This window comes from Erinaceus europaeus, chromosome 10, assembly GCF_950295315.1.
Source record: "Erinaceus europaeus chromosome 10, mEriEur2.1, whole genome shotgun sequence".
Classification (NCBI taxonomy): domain Eukaryota; kingdom Metazoa; phylum Chordata; class Mammalia; order Eulipotyphla; family Erinaceidae; genus Erinaceus; species Erinaceus europaeus.
In genome coordinates, this window is record NC_080171.1 from 71,378,846 (window position 1) to 71,401,043 (window position 22,198).

Here is a 22,198-nt window from a genome sequence, read left to right on the forward strand (position 1 = left end):
TTAAGTGTTATAAAAAGGACTCACACTGTAGCCCACAGAAACATGTTCATAGTCCAGAAGATTCTCATCTACCAATCCGAGCCTGCCATTCAGTTAGAAAGTTTCTAGTTTGGACACAAAAAGTTTCAGAATTCTTAGGACTAACTGCATTAATGTCTGAGAGCCTATGAATATTTATGATGACAGACATTTATGTGGAAAAGGAAAATTTGCTCCTTGCTCTTTAAAAATTAATGACTGCTACGCAACAGAAAAGATAGTAAATGTAAAATAAGTCATCTAGGTCATTAATTATCAAGGCTGTGGCAGATGTGACTCCCACTAGAGTATTAAGAAATGTTTAGATTATAAACTCACATTCTCTCTAGTATACTTTGTAGTTTGTGTCATTATCCCAGAATTATCAGTAAATATTATAGACTGTAATGATTTATCAAATTAATTAAATGATATGGGTCTCTTCAGAGTTCCCACAGCTATGTTATGTCAGTAGAAAAATAATTATAGTAGATAAAAGATGACTACAAAAGTAGTTCTTAATTGTTCTTTCAAAATGAATACATAATTCTTTCTGCCCTTTCTTTTTGTTAGAGGGTGAGGGATAGATAGACATGAAGAAAGAAACAGAAGCAGAAATATTCAGCACATAGTTTGTGAAGCTTCCCCCCTGCATGTAGGACTCTTAGGTTTGAACCCGAGTTCTCTTATTTTATTTTAATTTTTTGCCTCCAGAGTTATTGCTGGGGCGCACTACGAATCCACTGCTCCTAGAGGCCACTTTCCCCCATTTTGTTGCTAAGGTTATGTGCTCTTAACTCAAAATAATTCATTATGACTTCATAAGATATATTGAGTACATAGATTAAACTAGGTATTTCAGCTGCAGAAAGCTGGAAGGAATGAGCTTTGGACTTGGAAACATTTATGGTCTAACTGTGGAGACAGCCTAAGGGAGTCAGAGCTCAGTATTAAAACCTAATGACTGACTAACACTGCTTCTATGGGTAGATCACTGAGGTATTTGTATGTTTTAGTTACACAATTAACTCTTGCTATGAGGACAATTTGTACCATTTTTATTTTTTTTTCCAAATAACCCTGAAAGATATACCGTGGAGGCCATCTGCTTCATTAGATTCGCAGTGCTGGACTTGGCAGGACCTCAAGTATAACTGGCTACTTCCCAACTGACAGGAGCTTGAAAACAGTGAGCTACAAAAAAGTTTGATTTTAGCTCAGGAATCTGTGTAACCTCTGCATCCCTGTCAGTCTTAGTTCACATTCCATGGTCACAGCTAGGAATATTCTAGGCTGCACTCACTTCAGGACCAGTCTTCCTCAAAAGGCAGTGTTGACCCAGCCTCCCTTCTGAGAGTGGGAGAATTTCACTGTTGTTTTACATTGAGGGCAAGGTCCTGTAGAGGCCCACAAGAGGGTTTATGATGTTGTTCCTGATGGAAATGATCAGTGATGGTGGAGAGAGGGATCTGTTAGAGGTCTAGGCCCATCACATTTATGTGAGAATCCCAGGATTCCCTGATTAGGACCCTGGATGATGGGGTGGCTTGGTAGTAACCAAAAAGGCCATCATTAAAGTGTGCTGGTCTCTTGCCCTTATCCAGCTTTCATAGTCCTTACTTAATCTGACGAGGGTAGCCTTAAAGTGATTGAGGGAAATGAAATAGGAAGTAGGAGAAGAAGATATCTAGGTCTAAGTAGAAAATATTTGATTAAGTACTTTATGTTGTCTTTTTAGGTCTTTCTACCTGCTTGCTGCACCTGTACACTATTACACACTTTTATTTTAAGGTATGTTTTTCCCCAACCTATGGATTCATGTGGCCCTATCACTTTATTAGAAACTGCGACACCTCAAATGGAACCAAGGAATCCTATAAGCTAGGAAAGGTCTCACTAGAGTAAAGGAGGACCCTAGGTCAGATTGATGGGGTTTACAGTTAATAGTACTTATATACTTTTACTCCCATATTTGGGAGTTTCTCTCTGCCCCGATCCAGCTTTCTGGTCCTACTGTCAACTCTGACAACATCTTCCCAAACAATATTCTTAGCCTACCTGCATGTTAGCTGTAGGGCTCAGGCAAAAATTAGTAAAGTCATGGACCCCTTGGAATATACCTAAAATAGACTTCCAAGCTTCTTCCAACATGAAGACCTCAAATCTCACCTGCTATATTCTTACCTTTAGGTTCTTAATTATTAAGCTATGTATTTGGCTTTGTATCTTAATGCTTTTCAACCACCAAGATGCAGATGCTACAATAATACTATCTTGACTTCCCTGGGCAGATGACCTCACCAGTGTGTCCTGGGACCCCTACCTCTCCAGAGCCCTACCCAACTAGGGATAGATAGAAATGATCTGGGGGTATGGATGGACCAGTCAACACCCATGTCCAATGGAGAAGCAATTACAGAAGCCAGACTTTCCACCTTCTGCTCCCCATAAAGATCTCTGGTCCATGCTCTCAGAGGGATAAGGAACAGGAAAACTTCTTGGGTTGGGGGAGAATATGGAACTCTAGTTGTGGGAACTGAATTGTATGGAACTGCACTGCTCTTACCGCACAATCTTGTCAATCATTACTATATCACTGATTAAAAAGTGATTTTTGGTAGAAATGTGTGTAAACCTGTCTATCATTATCTGGCAATGTATTGTTTCTCTGCATGAATACATGTTTCAATAAACCTTTTTTTTTTAGGCACCAGGTGATGTAGAGACAAAGACAGATGAAGTGTGGGGGAGACAACATAATGGTTCTGCAAAAGATTCTCATGCCTGAGGCTCTGAGGTCCCAGGTTCAATCCCCAACATCATCATCCGCCAGAATTGAGCAGTGCTCTGGCCCTTGAGTATTTCTCACTCATTAAAATAAACCAATAATATTTTTTAAAAGATAAAAGGTGGATATATGATGCTCTGGCTTAAGGATTTACATACAAATAAACAAATGATGGCTGAATCCCTCTGAAGACACAGTCTTAGGATGCACAGGGCAGCACAGCATGGTAGTCTGGGGGGAATGATTGCTGAGGAGTTCTGAGAGGAACAGAAGGTCAGGTGGAGGAGCGAGAGGACAAACAACAGCAAAGGGAAAGACCCAAAACCATTGGGGAGTGTACCCAATAGATCAGAATGGTCTGGGGAGGAAGCAGTGTTCTGGGAGAGAAGAGGCAAGGAGAAAGAAGGAGCATCTGCAGAGGTAGGCAGGGATGAGATGAAGAAGGATCTGAAATGCTTCAATTTAGGAAGTAGGGGTCTGGGCCCCACAGCACTGGGGAACCTTGACTAAAGGATTTTAAGGAACTGTGGCCTCTGCCAGGGGATCACTTCTGGAGCAGAGTTGGGGGTGTGTAGTTGGAAGGCAATAACACTGCACACTAGAAAAGAGGCCAATGCAATGCTCCAGGCGAGGAGTAACCAGGGGTGTCTCAATAAGAGAAGCTGACAGTGCATCACTGAGAGCAGGAAGAGAAGGTTGCTGGTGCTGAGGAGGCCAGTGCGCCGTCTGAGGATCTGCTGCTGGGACAGTGAAGGCAGAGAGGTGCAGATGCAAGGTAGACAGTGAAGAACACAGCAGCACAGCCTGGGGTAGCAGGAGCTGACATGAAAGGATCCTACTTCCCGTTTCTGATAGCAAGGGAGGAGTAATGTCCTTGCAATACCCTCTCCTGTCACAAGGCTTACGCTGGGGCTGGGTCATGTCCACCTGTGGGTGTAGTTAGCCATAAGATCAAAGGGAAGAAAATGCTTCCAGAAATTATTTTGGAATATAACACTGTTTGTCTGTTAGTCTGTTTTTACCAGAGCTCGTTTAGCTCTGACTTATGGTGGTGCAGGGGACTGAACCTGGCTGGGACTTTGGAGCCTCAGGCATGAGATTCTCTTTGCATAACCATTATGCTATCTACCTCCACAATGATGATGATTATTATTTTTTAATATTTATTCATTTTCCCTTTTGTTGTCCTTGTTGTTTATCCTTGTTGTTGTTATTGCTGTCATTGTTGTTGGATAGGACAGGGTCAAATGGAGAGAGGAGGGGAAGATAGAGAGGGGGAGAGAAAGAGACACCTGCAGATCTGCTTCATCACTTGTGAAGTGACTCCCCTGCAGGTGGGGAGCCAGGGGCTCGAACCGGGATCCTTACGCCAGTCCTTGCACTTAGCACCACCTGCACTTAAACCGCTGTGCTACGCCCGACTACCTACAATGATGATTTTTTTTATGAACAACAACAACAACAACAAAAATCCAGTTATTTGCATGCCTCTTTCCCTCATTCCCAGCCAACAGACAATGGTGGTACAGCAGTTAGAAAGAATTTAAAATTCAGATCCCTGCTGCTGATCGCCTGTTTGTATCCTGTGGGAAAATAGATTCAAACAGGGCTGAAGCTTAAAGAAAGCTCAGTTTTCTGGAAGAGTCCTAAGTGGCCAATGTGCTATATGGACAAGATGGGCAGGAATAGGCCATTACAGAAGGAAGGCTTATGGGTAAGGGCTAAGACTGGGCAGTAGGGTCTGGAAAGAAGAACAAAGAACTGTTACATATGGAGACAGGTGGCACTTGTCAAGGGGGACTTATGGTGGGGTGAGGTGGTTCAGGGCATTACAGAAGCATGGTTCAAAAGCAGCAGCTCTGGTCAGGAAATGGGTGTGCCTGTGAGGAAAGCGATGGACATCGAGTCCTGCATGTATCTTCTCTTCTGGCCAGCATTCATGTTAAGGGAAATGGAATCCAGAGATTGGATATGTCAAGTCAAAACACCAAAGACATGACAAGGACAGGAAGCAAGAGTAGATCTGCAAGAGCTAGACTTACTATGTCTAGGAACAAGAGGAAAGCTGGAGTCTAGAGTTTTAGGCTTTCAGATTTGCCACTTCTAAGCTTATAAGAGGATCTTGGCCCCAACGGAAAGAGTCTTTTGCTATTTGCTGGCTCCTGATGACTTTTTTTTTTCCTTCCTCCTAGTTACTAACTGCTGCAATGCCAAATAGTTCTAAGTGCTTGAAGGTCCCATGCTACAATGTATCTACTTCCCATTGTCTTCTCTGCCTGGAAATATGCTCTTGTGACTTTGCCCACTTGGCAAACTGGCCAAACTCTTTTCATTCTTCAAAAACTGGTTTTCTTGTCACCTGCTCTGACTCTCACAGTGCCTTAGTGTAAAAAGTAAAACATGGTTCATTTTCAAAGTATTCAATCTAAAGGATCAAAAGAGGACACATGTTATCTTAGTGTTTCATCTCCCCTCAGGGGCCTAAACCAGAGAATGAGTTCAGCAAACTTGCACAAAGAGCTTATCCTATGAGAGAGAGAGAGAGAGAGAGAGAGAGAGAGAGAGAGAGAAAGTCTCTCATTCTATCTTAACTTCAAACTGATAGGATTCAGAGATCCCCCTCTATCAGTAACTGAGTAACTAAAGAATGAGGAAATATATGTTAAAATATTATTGCTAGACATTCAGACTAGATTGTAACTCCAGAAATATCCGGCCAATGGAGAAACTGGAGGAGGGACTTTTGTTAGGGCATAAAATAGATTATTGTTCCAAGTCAGTGTATCAACATTGTTCATCCAGGTTGGGCCAATGCCTGATTCTTCAGATTGAATAAATGTATCGCTTGCCTGCTTCAGAGTCTGTTCGTGGGGTGTATGGGTTAGTTTAATTATAACATTAGGATACTGTCACTATACTCAGTGCTTTGTGGTAACTGCTGATATTGGGGGCCTGCGAGTCTAGTTCACTTCTCTCTTGCTGGGCTGTATTTCCCAGACACATTTGCTTTTAGAGACTGAGCAAGATCACCTCCCTTAAACAGAAAAAACATTGCTCAACTCTACACACACCCCTACACCATCTGTCTTTGTCCACCATGCTTATCCCAGCTGAGTGTCTAGCTACTGGAAATCAAATCCAGGACCTGTGCATGCAAAGTTCATACTCTATCACACCTAGCTGCATACAGAAAAAAAGCAATAGCTCACATTCCCAATCTTTTGGTGACAGTACCAAGTGTGTGTGTGTGTGTGTGTGTGGGGGGGGGGGGGGGGTGTGTGTAGTGGTGGTGGAAGGGGTGGGGGGGATGTGAAGAATGACGTATGTCTGAGGCTCCAAAGTCCCAGGCTCAACGCGCACCCACCCCCCACCCCCCTAACACACACAGATCATCATAAGCCAGAATTGAGCAGTGCTCTGGTCTCTCTCTGTATCTCTCTCGTTAAAATAAAGACTTACCATTTCAGTACAGTGTCATCCTTGAGGCAGCTATGATCTAAAGACTAGTAACTGACTCTCGGTCACAGAGTTCTGGGGCAGTCACAGCAGATCACAGAAGAGAGTGAGGCTCCCAAGAATGCAGCGCAAGACGCTCCCACATCAGCCAGGCACATCTTTCTCAAGACAAACCATGAATGCAATTTGAGAAAGTCCCACAGCCTTTGTCTTGTATGAGATCAAATGTAATGGGGGTGGGGGGAGAGTTGGCCCGAAGATACCTCTGCACTGACCTTTGTATATTCCTTAGTAACACACATCTTCCAAATTAAAAAACAAAAAAAACAGAAGGCAATTCTCCAGGGTCTCATTCTAGATGGAAAGTCACAACTGACTTCATTTTATCAGCACTGGTCTCAGACAAATACATTCAATATAATGACTCTTTTGCATTTTACCATTCCTCTTTTTTCTGGCAGAGAATCCTATGGTTTTATAAGTAGAAAGAGAGAAATAATGAAAGAAAGGGAAAGAAAAGCAACACACACACACACACACACACACACACACACACACACACACACACCCCACCCTATAGAAGCTTGTGCTATTCTCTACGGATTTCAGAATCACTTTTCACCCACATCCTCTGAGGGCTGAAAAAGCACAGGAAAAGGTTTCTATTAAAATGTATGTGTGCATATGTTTTTCTTTTGCTTTTAAAACAAGCAAAGGTTTTTAAAAACACAAGATGAATCACTCTCATCCACCCTGATATCAGAAAAGCTCTGCGAGACATGTGTCTGTTTGCCTGGCTCCCACTGTTCTTCCCCTGATTTTTAAAAATCTATTTATTGGAGTCACTAATTGAGAGGGAAGGAGGAGAGGTGGAGAGGGGGAATGGGCCAGGGAAGAGAGGGAAAGGGGGAAGAGAGAGATAGAGATAGAGATAGATAGATAGATAGAGAGAGAGAGAGAGACTTGCAATACTGCTTCATCACTTGCAAAGTTTTCCACCTGCAGGTAGGGACCAGGGGGCTCGAACCCTGGTCTTTGTGCATTGCAACATGTGCGCTTAACTAGGTGTGCCACCACCTGGCACCCCCCCCCCATTTCTTAAAACAGCATTAAAAAGTATTAATAAAAATCTTTTGGGCTAGGAGTGTACATGTTAATATGTGTGAGGACCCAGGTGAAGTCCTCATCTGCAGCAGGAAAGACACATAAGTGGTGGAGTAGTGCCGCAGGTGACTCTTCTCTCTCTCTCTGTCTCTCTCTCAAAGAAAAGAAAAGAAAAACACCCTTCAGGAACTGTGGAGTTGTGCAGGAACTGAGCCCCAATGACAAACTTGATGGCAAAACACACACACACTCTCTCTCTCTGAATCTGCAAATTTTAATTATTAAATAGTGAATGCTCTGTCCTCTTTCTACTAGCTTTCTATATAACATCAATCAGGCAGGATATTTCACTATTTTAAAAATCAAATTAGTCATCAATTAAAAGGGTAGTATAAGCAGGACAAGCTTCAAATAATGATTTCTGAGAGAATGCAGTGAAGTGAACATTAAAAAATCTTAGACCAGCCTACTACACACTCCAATTATCTCTATTAATGAGACAAAATACCACAAGGACACATCTCAGTATTATCATACATGTGGAAGGCAAAGGCCCCAGGAATAGCAGGACTGTGCTGTCAATGAGGACTCCCCCCAACCCCCTGGCCCACACAAGCCATATGGGGAGGTTCCACCGCCTCCCTTGCCTCTGGGGGAGCACTGGTCTGAAAGGAGCAGTGCAACAAAATCAGCCACTTGTGCAGGTCCTGAGGCTTTGAAACCCACAGACTAGAAAGTACACCTGTATGTCCTAATCAGCAGGCCCTGTGCCACTAAAAACTTCCAGAAAGCTCTGGTTAAGTCCACACCCGCATGCCATAACTCTTGCCCCTAATCCTCTCTCTCTCTCTCTCTCTCTCATATCTCACCGCAATGTCCTGGATGCTTCTGCAAAGCAGAATAAAAAAAATTACTCTATCCAGGACATAGCACCATAAAGTAACTAGTCACGTATTTACTAGTTAGGCCTAAATATCTTCTCCTACTTCCTACTTTACCACCCTCAATTACTCTATCTCCTCAATTACAGCATCAGCATTATTGTCACTGCTTGATAACCTTTAGAATAAAACTGTATACAATTGGCCAAAAATATTCTGGCAAAAAAAAAATACATATCAACTAAAGGACAATTACTGTTTCTATGACAACCATTATTAGAACCATTAAACAAGTAAATGCAGTAAAACTCCAGCTTAACTTAGACCCCACCAAAATCCTAGTTGAGGCCAGACCTCATAAACCTAATACTAGTTTAGATATAAAAAATGGCAATGTTTTGAAAACTGGGAGAGGGAGTCGGGCTGTAGCGCAGCAGGTTAAGCGCAGGTGGCACAAAGCACAAGGACCGGCATAAGGATCCCGGTTCGAACCCCGGCTCCCCACCTGCAGGCGAGTCGCTTCACAGGCGGTGAAGCAGGTCTGCAGGTGTCTATCTTTCCCCCTCTCTGTCTTCCCCTCCTCTCTCCGTTTCTCTCTGTCCTATCCAACAACGACGACAACAATAACTACAACAATAAAACAACAAGGGCAACAAAAGGGAATAAAAAAAAAAACAAAACTGGGAGAGAGTGCCAAATCCTGACCACTAGACTACCAGGAGCTGGGTCCATACTCCCAGAGGGTTAAAGAATAAGAAAGCTATCAGGAGAGGGGATGGGATACGGAAGGCTGGTGGTGGGAATTGTGTGAAGTTGTACCCCTCTTATCCTATGGTTTTGTCAATGTTACCTTTTTATAAATAAAAAATTTAAAAAAAACCTGGGAGAATGTCTAAGCTCATCAGATAAAGAAAGGAATAAAGAAACTGGAAATAAAATAAAACTGGGAATTGTGTGAAGTTGTACCCCTCTTATCCTATGGTTTTGTCAATGTTTCCTTTTTATAAATAAAAAATTAAAAAAAAACCTGGGAGAATGTCTAAGTTCATTAGATAAAGAAAGGAATACAAAAACGGGAAAAGGGCAAGAGACTGGCTCATTTAATGATGGTCTTTTTAGTCATTACCAGGGTCCCAGTCAGGGAATCCTTAGATTCCTCCATAAATAATATGGGCCTAGAACTCTACTAGATCCCTCTCTCCACCATCACTGGTAGAGAGCCCTTCTGTGGGCTTTCCCAGAACTTTACCCTCATTATAAACTAGCAGGGGTAGGGAGATCCCCACTCTCTGAAGGGAGGCTGGGTCATCCCACTCTACCACTTGGGGGAGACTGGCCCTGCAATGAGAGAGGCATAGAATGTTCCCAGCTATGACCATGGACTGTGAGCTCAGATTGACAGGGACTCAGAGGTTATGCAGGTTCCTGTGCTAAATATGAATATACATGGGCTAAAGTGGTAAATAGTTAACTGCATTAATATGTTTTCTTCAAGTTTAGGAGCTACTGTCTTCCCTAGTCCAGCTTTCTAGATCTATTCTCAAGTCTAACTACGTATTTCCAGACACTATTTTTAGTCCACCTCCATGCTATCTATCAAGCTCAAGCAAAAATTACTAAGGTCATGGATTCCTAGCAACATTCGTAAAAGACTTCCTAGCTTCTTTCCACCATAAAGTCACTATTCGTATCTGCTCTATTCCTACTTTTTGGTTTCTTTTTATTAAACAATTTGGCTTGCCTTTCAGACACTAAGTAGCAGATGCGAGTATGATTCCATCCTGCCCTTCATGGGCACACGACCTCAATAATGTGTCCTGGAACCTCAACTCTTCAGAGCTCTATCCCACTAGGCAAAGATAGAAGCAGCCTGGGGGTATGGATTGACCTGCCAAGACCCATGACCAGCAAAGAAGCACTTACAGAACCAAGAACTCCCACCTTCTGCACCCCATAAAGAATTCTGAGGGAGAAATGTTAGGGGAAAATGACCAGAGGGCTCTCAACCCTAATTCGATCAGGACCATGAGAGAGAAGAGGGGAAAAAGGAAGGACACTTGAAAGTAGTAATAGGTGCAGGTGTGACTTAGAAAGAGAAGGCAGGACATTATGAAAAATGGGAAAAAATATACAGATTGATAGTTATAGCACTCCAGCTTCCAATGGAGGAATGGGGACAAGGAATTTTGATGGTGGGAATGGTGTGGATTTATAACTCTGCCATCTTATAATTTTGTAAATCAATATTAACTCACTAATACACACACACACACACACACACACACACACACATCTTATTTTTTTAAGAGTAAAAGAGAGAGAGAGAGAGGCAGAGGGAGAATGTGAAAGAGACCACAGCATCAAAGCTTCCTTCAACGCCCTGGGGGCCGGGCTCAAACCCGGGTCGTGCATATGGCACACAGTAGCACACAGTCCACAAAGGCTATTACTAGCCCATTTATTTTTTCTTTTTTTAATTTTTATTATCTTTATTTATCTATTTATTGGATAGAGACAGTCAGAAATGGAGAGGGAAGGGGGTTATAGGAAGACAGAGAGACTCCTACAACACTGCTTCACCACTTGTAAAGCTTCTCTATTGCAGGTGAGGACTGGAAGCTTGAACCTGGGAACCTAAGCATTGGAACATGTGTGCTCAACCAGGTGCACCACCACCTGGTCCCTTACTTTTTTTTCCCATTTAAACTCTGTATTTCAGACCACGAAAGTACTTCAGACCATGAATTCCTCCCCGTTTAGTTTTCACAATTCTGACCAACTTTGCATGCAAGTGTCTTCGCACTTGTGGTCAAAGTCACTCCTGACTGTCTCTTATATTTGGATTAAGTAAAAAAAAAAAATTCAGCTTTCAGCACCGTATCCACAGTGAATTTTCAGGAATTCTCTCATCAAGTCCACCAAAGTGCATTTTCTTTTGTTTTCTCTCTCTGCTCAGAATCTTAAAAATTCATCTTTGTCCATCCCGTGTAATCACTGGTTTATACCTAAATTTCTTCCCTCTTCTTACGGGGAAGGATGAAGAAGAAAAGGAAAAGGAGGGAAGGGAGAAAAGAAAATCTTATTTTATTTACTAACAAGCTGAACCAGTTCACTAGTGAAAACACAGATCTGGGCAATTTCCTGGCCCTTCAGCAGTGACTCCTCCCACATGATGGAAGATGCCTTGGCTTGGATTGGGAATTGCCGCCCAGGCCTTCAAAGTTGTGAATGGGACTCACAACTGGCCAGCTCCTCATGGGGCGCGAGCGCTTCCACACTACGATCATCATCTCTGGCATTATGCTATTCCACTGCAGAATACTGTGCCCCAGTATGGTTCCGTAGCCCCCATGTCCACTTGGTCGATTCCAAATTATATTCCTCCATGAGGATCATTTCTGGAACCATCCGTTCCACCCCGGTTCCATGGCTGCCAGTTCTTAGCGACATCGCCCCGCCAGATATTCGTCGGGATGCGGCATCATCTAAGTTCATTTCCCACGTCTATGCTCGACCGGACCTGCCAATATACGTGGATATCTTCGCCCACCTTGTCCAACGCTTGACGACTCGTCACCCAATCTGGTCCCCTATGCCTACACTGAACTTCTCTGTTCCAGTCTCTTGGAAACAGAGTTGGCAGTCAGCTGAGGTAAAGAACAAACACCTCATCACAGACCCCTGCAAGCGTCAACCCGGCTTTGACCTAGCACGTTATGATTGGGCCCTCCTCAATCGCTATGGAACAGGCCATGGCCTGTGCGCCGCTATGTTCCATCACTGGGGAGCCAGAGACGACCCGAACTGCCCCTGCGGCTACAGACAGACTATGACCCACATAGTCAACGACTGCCACCTCTCCAGATTCAAAGGAGGTCTCGAAACTTTACATCAGGCTCAACCTGACGCTGTTGACTGGCTACGGAAGAAGGGCAAACGCTAGAAGAAGATGGGACTCACACGGGTTCTAGAATCACAGGTACCTCTGCAAGGAAAGCCAAGCGGGCCGTGCCCTTTCTTACCCGGCAGTCTCTCTGCAGCGTCTTCATGAGCGCGTTGTACGTTTCTGTATCAAAATACAGTCCTTCATGCATGTCCTGCAGGAAATCCAGGTCTTTGAACGTGGGGTTGGACTTCTCTCTCTCTTTGCGGGATGCTCGGCGCTTGTAGGTGGAGCCTTTCAGGTCGTAGGTGACGTGCATGCGCATGGAGCGCGGCAGGACATTGTTCATCACCACGATGCGGATGTTGATGCCCCCCGACTGCATGCAGTACAGCCCGTAGAACTTCGGCAGGAGCGTCCTCGGGTTCTGGTTTAAATTCTACAAGGAGGAAGAGGGAGCCTTGTCAAAAACTTATTTATCACAAGGGGCTGGGTGGTAGCGCAACTGGTTGAGCACAAAGCTCTGGGTTCAAGCCCCCTGCTCTTCACTTTGCAAACTTCATGACTGGGGAAGCATGTTGGAGGTGTCACTCCACCCCCTAGCCCCCTTCCCCCTCTCAATTTCTCTATCTCTATCCAAAATAGATAATATATAAAAAGAAATTTAAAAAATTAATTTCTCACAATAAGCTCTGCTAAAGATTTTTTTCATTTAATGTCATAATGAAAAGTAAGATTATCTTGATTAGTGGCCATAGAGAAAAGTTACAACTTCTTCTCCTCCTTTTTAACATTTTTTTAGGTAGAGACAGAAAGAAATGGAGAAGAAAAGAGACACACACCTGTAGTACTACTTCACTGCTCATGACACTTTTCCTCTGCAGGTGGGAACCAGGGGATTGAGCTGGGGTTCTTGAGCATGGTAAGAAAGGCCCCAGCTTCTTGTTTTTTTTTTAATACATATGTATATATTATTGCCACCAGGGTTATTTATGGGGACTGGCCAATGCATGATGAATCCACTGCTGCTAGAGGCAGCATTTTCCCCTTTGATAGAAACAGCGAGAAACTGAGAGGGATTGAGGACATACAGAGGGAGAGATAAAGAGAGACACCGGCAGCACTGCTTCACTGCTCCTAAAAGCCTCTTCCTTTCTTCAGGTGGGCACCAGGAGCTTGAACTAGGTTCCTTGTAATCAAGTATTGTCATTATGATGATGATGATGATGATGATGATGATGATGATGATGGAGGGACAAAGAGAAATCCAGAGGGAAGGAGGAGATAGAGAGGGAAAGTGAGAGAGACACCTGCCATATTGCATCACCGTGCGCTCATGAAGTTTCTCTCCTGAAGGTGGGGAAGCAGGAGTTGGAGTGTGTGTGGGGGGCTTGAACCTGGGTCCTCACACAGGTTCACACATGCACTCTATCAGGTGAGCCACTGCTCAGCTACAGGTTTACAGCTTCTTATCTAAAAAGCTGACTTTGTAGAACAGCAACTTGATCACTCTAAACTTGGGGAATAGAAAAGTGGCTGAACTGAAAATGGAAGAAGGTCCCAAATTAGCTCCACCTAAAAACAGACGAAGGATTGATTGGTATCATGTGACTTATTCTCTAAAATAGCTAAAAAGAAAGTTAATGGATGCATATAGGGATGAATATTTTAAAGTTTCATAGCTCTTAGAAAACTCTTCCCAAATGACTATACTGAGTCACAGTCACATTCTGTAAGAGTACTTACTTCTCAGCTCTCTAAAGATGTGCTGAATTTTGTCAATTCCTAAATCTTTTTTAATTCCTAAATCTTTTTAAAGACAACTGATAAAAAAAAAAAAAAACAAAGGAAAATTGTTTAAGGGACCAGGTGGTGGTGCATCTGGTTGAGTACACACATTACCATGAGCAAATACCTTGGCTTCCGTCACCAGTTGGTCACCACTTGTACGGGGGAAGCCTCATAAGCAGTGAAGCAGTGCTGCTCAGTTTCTCTCCCTATCTATCCCTCTCCTCTTATTTTCTCTCTGGCCTATCAAAATGACACGAAAAGAAAAAAAGGGCAAGTGGTTCCTGGGAGAGTCATATTTATGGTGCAGGCAAAGAGCCCCAACAATAAACATGGTGGAAAACAAAACAGGTTAGGGTTAGGGTTGGGTGGGGTTTAGGGTTAGAATTAGGGTTATAGGGGGTCGGGCGGTGGTGCAGTGGGTTAAGCGCACGTGGCGCAAAGCGCAGGGACCAGCGTAAGGATCCCGGTTCGAGCCCCCGGCTCCCCACCTGCAGTGGAGTTGCTTCACGGGCGGTGAAGCAGGTCTGCAGGTGTCTATCTTTCTCTCCCCCTCTCTCTCTGTCTTCCCCTCCTCTCTCCATTTCTCTCTGTCCTATCCAACAACAAAGCAATGTCAACAATGGCAATAATAACCGCAATGAGGCTGCAACAACTAGGGCAACAAAAAGGGGGAAAAATGGCCTCCAGGAGCGGTGGATTCATGGTGCAGGCACTGAGCCCAGCAATAACCCTGGAGGGAAAAAAAAAAAAAAGAATTAGGGTTATATGGTGACTTATGGCTTCTACTGGGTGAGCCACCTTTCACAGCACCAAGAATTTTAGGTTTTATTTAGCTGTTTGCATAGCTGTGTGATGCGGGCTATTGGTGTTGGTGAGAAACACATAGCCCTGCTCTCACCAAGCTCATAATTTTGAGAGAATACAGATACAACTAAAGGATTACAATGCTTGAAAAATATTAAAAATTAGTTTTGGAAAAATGTTTCATTCAAGACTAATTAATGGTGATTTGAATTGCCTGGCACAGTCCTCTGCTTCAGCTTATCCTTGATTCCTGAGTTGTAACCAGAACTCTGGGAAGGTTATGTACTTATAGGCTTAGCCCTTGTCTTCTCCCGGACATGGGAAGTGTTATCTTTCATTATAGAAAGGAGTGGGTTGGTATATATATATATATATATATATATATATATATATATATATATGTCTATGGGGGGATTAATGGTTTACAGTCAATAGTAAATACAGTAGTTGACACATGTGTAACATTTCTTAAGTTTCTGCATATACTTAAGGCCACTTGTGAACAAAGACATTTGAGAAGCTGAAATTAATGAATTTGTTCTTTTGGGGTAAAGACTACAAAGTGCTATGGGATCCACCACAGAACATGACATTTTAAGAACCCAGTACCTTCCAGAAAATACCTCATGTCATTGTACTAAATGCTGGAAATTTCCAATGTGCAGTATTTTAATTAGGAATCAAAAACTTTAAAATATAAAGTATTGCTTCTTTAGACTTATTGTATCCATGCATTTCATTTCTAAAAATGAACTGAAAAATATTTCAAAATTCCTATAATCTATTCCAGAAAGAAAATAGTTTATAAATAGCTAGTGAAATCCAGCCAACTTTTAAAATATGGTCCTAATGCAAAAGAAACAGAAAAAAAAATTTAAGTTGTAAAAGTACAAAGAAACTAGAGGTATGGAAAAAGCAGGTTTAGGAAAAGTTTTTGGAAAAATTGGACTACAATGTCTAGCTAGGTTACTATCTATTTGCACTGAACTATTATGTGAAAGTTTTTTTATTTTAATATTTATTTATTTATTTATTTCACCAGCACTGCTCAACTCTGGTTTATGGTGGTGTGGAGGACTGAACCTGGAATTTTGGAGGCTCAGGCATGAGAATCTTTTATAACCATTGTGCTATTTCCCCCATCTGAAAGGTATTTTTTAATATTTTTCTTTTTTTTTTTTAACATTTATTTTATTTATTTATTCCCTTTTGTTGCCCTTGTTGTTTTACTGTTGTAGTTATTATTTTGTCGTAGTTGTTGGATAGGACAGAGAGAAATGGAGAGAGGAGGGGAAGACAGAGAGGGGGAGAGAAAGATAGACACCTGCAGACCTGCTTCACCGCCTGTGAAGCGACTCCCCTGCAAATGGGGAGCCGGGGCTTGAACCGGGATCCTTATGCCAGTCCTTGTGCTTTGTGCCACCTGCACTTAACCTGCTGTGCTAAGCCCGACTCCCCTGAAAGGTATTTTTATACACTATAATTTAAAAAAATATTTCACTTATTATTTTTATATTTTACTTTAAAAAATAAAACACTGACAAAACCATAGGCTAAGAGGGGTACAACTCCACACAATTCCCACCACCAGAACTCTGTATCCTATCCCCTCCTCTGAGAGCTTTCCTATTCTTTAACCCTCTGGGAGTATGGACCCAAGGTCATTGTGGGATGCAGAAGGTGGAAGGTCTGGCTTCTATAATTGCTTCCCCACTGAACATGGCTGTTGACAGGTCAACCCATACTCCCAGCCTGCCTCTCTCTTTCCTATCTTTAATCTGTGGAAGCAGAGGGAGAGAGAGAACCAGAACTTTGCTCTGTTATGGGCAACAACAGGGATTGAACTCAGGACCTCATGCTTGCAAATCTGGAGCCCTACCCATTGTATAACCTCTCATGACGCTGACTTTTGAAGTACAGTGTCCGAAAACAGCCAGCACTGAGTGTGTGCGGGGTCACAGTAAAGCATTTAAAGATGCAGTTTCTGTAACTCTACTGTGTCTGTTCAAGACTCAGCACTGAGGGTTGCTAGTTGAATAATCCATGGTAAGTTTCTTATTTTTGCCTAAGTCACCTCATCTGTAAGATGGCAATGATTACAGAATCCCAGGTTGCTCAGAGGGTTAAATGAATGTGTGCAGAGTTTTAAAAGTCAGTATATGCAGCAAGCAAGTAGAAAAAAACACCATAAAGTTCCTAATGATATAGTATCTACTTAGACTTAGATACCCTCCTCACCTACACTCCTATTATACTTTCTTCAGTCACTCCAAAGCTAACCTTAACAAGGAAAGGACTGCAAAAGCTAGATAAGGGCAAGAGACTGGCATACTTTAATGATGACTCCTTAGTCACTATCAGGTCACCCTATCATCTGGGGCCGTTGTCTGGGAGTCCTGAGATTCCCAAACAGACATGATGGGCCTAGACCTCAAATAACTCCCTCTCTCCATTGTTACTGGTCATTTCTATCAGGAACAAAACAATAAACCCCTTGAGGACCTTGTCCTCATGTCAATCAACAGCAGCAGAGAATGTTCCATACTCTGAAGGGAAGCTGGACAACATACTCTATGCTACACCTGAGGAAGATGGGTTCAGATATTGGGGCAGCTTGGAACATTCCTACTCATGACCACAGAGTGTGAGCTCAGATCTACAGGGATGCAGAGGCTACATAGGCTCCTAAGCTGAATATGGGCCCCAGATCACATCAAATCGATGGGGTTTACAGCCAACAATATTTATACACCTTTGCCATATTAGTGAGCTACTCTCTTCCCTGATTCAGCTTTTTGGTCCTTCTTCTAGCCATGACATTGTCTCCCAAAACAATAACTTGGATCCACCTGAATATCAGATGTCAGGCTCAGGGAAAACAAACAAAAACACTAGTATAGTCATGAGCCCTTTGGAATATAACTAAAATAGGGCTACTATCTATCTACAAAATGAAGAACCCCCCCCCCCCCAACTCTTCATCTGAACTATTCCAGCCTTTAGGTTCATGATTAGTCAACAATTTGTTTAGCTTTATATGTTAACTCTTTTTTTCAGCCACCAGGTTCCAGATGCTACCATGATGTCAAACGGACTTCCCTGTGCAGACAATCCCACCAGTGTGTCCTGGAGCCATGCTTCACCAGAGCCCCACTAGGGAAAGGGAGAGGCAAACTGGGAGTATGGATCGACCTGTCAATGCCCATGTTCAGGGGGGAAGCAATTACAGAAGCCAGACCTTCACCCTTATGCACCGCATAATGAGCCTGGGTCCATACTCCCAGAGCGTTAAAGTATAGGAAAGCTATCACGGGAGGAAATGGGATATGGAGTTCTGGTGATGGGAACTGTGTGGAGTTGTGCCCCTCTTAGCCTGTGGTTTTTGTCAGTGTTTCGTTTTTATAAAATAAAAAAAAAAGTTGTATTTAACACATAGGTCAGCTCTCACTGAAAGCTAGGAATTCATATTACCACCATGTACATTCTGGGCACTTTGCATTATATCTTTTTTTTTAAAAAAAAATTTTTTTAAAAACATTTATTTATTCCCTTTTGTTGCCCTTGTTGTTTTATTGTTGTAGTTATTATTGTTGTTGTCGTTGTTGGATAGGACAGAGAGAAATGGAGAGAGGAGCGGAAGACAGAGAGGAGGAGAGAAAGATAGACACCTGCAGACCTGCTTCACGGCCTGTGAAGCAACTCCCCTGCAGGTGGGGAGCCGGGGTTCGAACCGGGATCCTTATGCCGGTCCTTGTGCTTTGCGCCACCTGCGCTTAACCCGCTGCGCTACAGCCCGACTCCCCTGCATTATATCTTTTACCCCAACAACATTGGGTATTTTTTTTTTTTTACTACAACTACCATCTAAGATTTCCCAGTTTCTAAAGTTTGAGAGATCAAAGGCTCAGAGGCCACACTGCTTACACATGGTCACTGGTAGCTGATGGCTGAGCGGCCATTTGAACTGAATGAGTCGGCAATGCAATAAGAACATTTCTACTCAACTTTTTTTTTTAATTTTAGGTTTTGGTTGGATGCAGAAATGGAGGAGGAGGAAGGGGAGAGAGAAGCAAAGAACAATGAAACTCCAGTGCAGTGGGGGCAGGGCTCAAACTTGGGTCATGCATGGAACAAAGCAGCACACCATCCAAGAGAGCTGCCCCTCCCCACCTGGATCACCACTGAGGCTCTATGCCTGCATGTTACACAGCTCCTGGTGGACTCCAATTATTTCATTTGTTTGTCTATTTATTTCCTCCAGGGTTATTGCTGGGCTCAGTGCCTGCATCATGAATCCACTGCTCCTGGAGGCCATTTTCCCCCCTTTTGTTGCCCTTGTTGTTGTAGCCTTGTTGTGGTTATTATTATTACCATTGTTGATGTTGTATGTTGTTGGATAGGACAGAGAGAAATGGAGAGAGGAGGGGAAGACAGAGAGAGGGAGAGAAAGATAGACACCTGCAGAGCTGCTTCACCGCCTGTGAAGCAACTCCCCTGCAGGTGGGGAGCCGGGGGCTCGAACTGGGATCCTTATGCCAGTCCTTGCGCTTTGCGCCACATGTGCTTAACCCGCTGCGCCACCGCCCGACCCCCTCATTTGTTTATTTTTGTTCAAGGGTGAGAAACAGAGACAGAGAGGAAGAGCCTCCTCTTGTGCCTCCCTGTGGTGGCTAGGGTTCAAGCCTGGGTTCTTGGGCATGGCAGAGTGTACACTCTACTAGGTGAAGCAACTCCATGCCTTTCTACTTTACCTTAAATATACATCTATATCTGTATCTATATCTATATATATTTTCAAAGTCAATGTATAAACTAAATGCAAAATAAAGTTCACCAAAGAGAAAGGTGTCAAAGAGTAACTGGGAGGAAAAACCATCAAGTAATTCCAGCTCACATGGGAGCATGGATCACGTGCAGATATTTACCATGTAATAGCCTGGCAACAGTTTCTGAAGGAACTCGGCTTCCTTATGCTGAACGGTTTTGATGATAAACTCATCATCGCTGGTCACAAAGAACAAGGACCCACTGGCTCCAGGGTTGGACAGCTCTATGAGAGGCTCACTGCAGATGGAGTACTAGGAAAAAAAAAAAAAGACAGACACACATTATCTATGCACATGATGCTTCTAAGAAAGAAAATCACCACATCATATATCCTGGCCATTTTAAACCTGTAAGCAAGCCTTCTTTAGGATGTTTAAAAGGAGGTTCCGGGTATACTAAGAAGGCTCTTTATAGGATTCCTAACATTTCATTTTACTTTATTTTTATGTTACCTAGGTATTGCTAGGGCTTGGTGCCTGCAGGACTCCACCGCTTCTGCCGGCAAACTCTCTCTCTCTCTCTCTCTCTCTCTAATATATATATATATATATATATATATATATATATATATATAGAGAGAGAGAGAGAGAGAGAGAATGAGAGATAGAAAAGGAGGGGGGAAGAGAGGGAGAGGTGAGAGAGGGAAAAGGAGGGTGGGAGAGGGGGAGGGGGAAGGGGAGGAGGAGAGACAGGAGAGGGACCATAGTGCTGCTCTAGGCTTATAAAGCTTCTTCCCTGCAGGCATTCCAAGGTGAAAGTCTGGAGTTTGAACCCAGGTCCTTGTGCATGATAACATATATACTCCTCCAGGTGAACCACCTCCCAGTCCCCAACATGTCTAACAAGTGATCTGATCCATCCACTTCTCTTTCATAGTTCTATGATGGGAGACAGACACACATCTGGTCTGTGATGCAAGCAAGCAAGCCCCCTGCAGGTGGGGAATAACACCCGATTTTCTTTGCAGACTTTTATCCTTCCCTCCTTCCTTCCCTCTTCTTTCCCTTTTTAGATTCAGAGAGGGGCCAGGTGGTGGTTCACTTGGATAAGTGCATATATTATAGTGCACAAGGATCTGGGTTCAAGCCCCTGGTCCCCACCTGCGGGGGGGGGGGGGGCTTCAGGAGTTGTGAAGCAAGGTTTCAGGTGTCTCTCTGTCTCTCTCCCTTTCTATCTTCCCCTCCCTTCTCAATTTGCCTGTCTCTATCCTATAGTAAATAAATAAAATTTTAGATTCAGAGAGAGAGAGAGAGAGAGAGAGAGACGTCAAAGCTTCCTTCAGTGAGATGTAGGCCAGGCTCAAGCTTTGGTCATACACATAGCAAAAGCAGCACAGTATCCAAATAAGTTATTCTACTGTCCCAGCAGACTTTTCAAGGCCATGAGTGACTAGGCCTAGAGTCTCTCTTCTCTTCCCTCCTAAAACTCTATCTAGCTCCAGCCAGAAGAGGCTATTTCTCATCTTCACACTCTTGACTCCTGGGTGTTTGCATTGTTTTCCTAACCAGAGACAAACTCCATTCCACTTTCTTCTGGTTGATTTATACAGGCTCATGCATTTACCCAGATTTAAAAATCATGATTGAAAAATTTCAATGTTCCAGACACTCATAAAGAGCCTATCTTTCTCACAGGTGGAAACAAACAGAGAGTATACATCAGGCTGGGGCAAACACTATGGAGAAAAATGAAAATATTGTGGGAGGTGACATTTACTTTTTTAAAGACAGGATGAAAAAAGCTGAGAGGGGAGGCCAGGTGGTAGTGCAGTGGGATAAACGCACATGGCAGGAAGCCCAAGGGCTGACACAAGGAGCCGGTTCCAGCCCCTAGCTCCCTACCTGCAGGGGGATCGCTTCACAAGCGGTGAAGCAGGTCTGCAGGTGTCTGTCTTTCTCTACCTCCCTCTGTCTTCCCCTCCTCTCTTGATTTCTCTCTTTCCTATCCAATAACAATAACAGTGATAAACAACAAGGGCAACAAAAGGAAAAAATAGCTTCCAGGAGCAGTGGATTCATAGAGCAGGCACTGAGCCCTCAGCAAAAATCCTGGAAGATTAAAAAAAAAAAAAAAAAAAAAGCTGAGAGCAAATGAGGCCACAACACTGAAGCTTCCTTTAATGTGGTGAAAGTCAAGCTCGAACACTGTCCAGGTGATCTATTTGAAAGAGGAGATGGAAGTCAGGTAGATAGATACCTGGGAACAGGGCAGATGAATGGGCACACACAGAAGTTCTGCAGACCTGGAGTTTTCCAAACACAGCAAGGAAGCTGGTGGCTGGAGCGAAGTGAGCAGAAGTAAGAGAATCAGGCTACATAGGGGTGCTGCAGCCCACACTAAGGACATATCTCCAAGGGAGCTGGAAGCAGAGGACCATACCTACTGCTGCACTAGGAACCCACCACAGAGCAGCACCAGAAAGACTCAGGGAGCATGGATAATCACACTGACTCTGGCCTCTGCTTGATGTTGAAAACGCTTCTTGCTTGGGGTGTGTGTCAGGGGTGGTGGTGGTGGTGGTGGTGGTGTGAGAGCAACCACAAAATGCAGAACTGTTTATTCACCTAAGCCAAGTCCCCAACACCCCCCTCCAGAGTGCAGTGCTTCATGGGAGCAGAAATGATGAAAAGCTTTTCCTGGTGACAT

The 22,198-nt window shown here is 43.4% G+C and overlaps 1 protein-coding gene across 6 annotated transcripts in view; it reads right to left on the bottom strand.

Annotated features, from left to right (window-relative positions):
- PIP5K1B (phosphatidylinositol-4-phosphate 5-kinase type 1 beta) overlaps window positions 1-22,198 on the bottom strand; it is a 361,155-nt gene that overhangs the window by 121,622 nt on the left and 217,335 nt on the right. For 5 of the 6 annotated variants that reach the window (XM_016190557.2, XM_060199750.1, XM_060199751.1 and 2 more), the window contains 2 exons: window positions 19,651-19,803; window positions 12,270-12,569 (listed from right to left, as the gene is read on the bottom strand). In XM_016190557.2, coding sequence (XP_016046043.1) covers window positions 12,270-12,569; window positions 19,651-19,803 — 453 coding nt within the window. The remainder of the gene's footprint in view (window positions 1-12,269; window positions 12,570-19,650; window positions 19,804-22,198) is intronic. The other variant, XM_060199753.1, reaches the window with a different exon arrangement.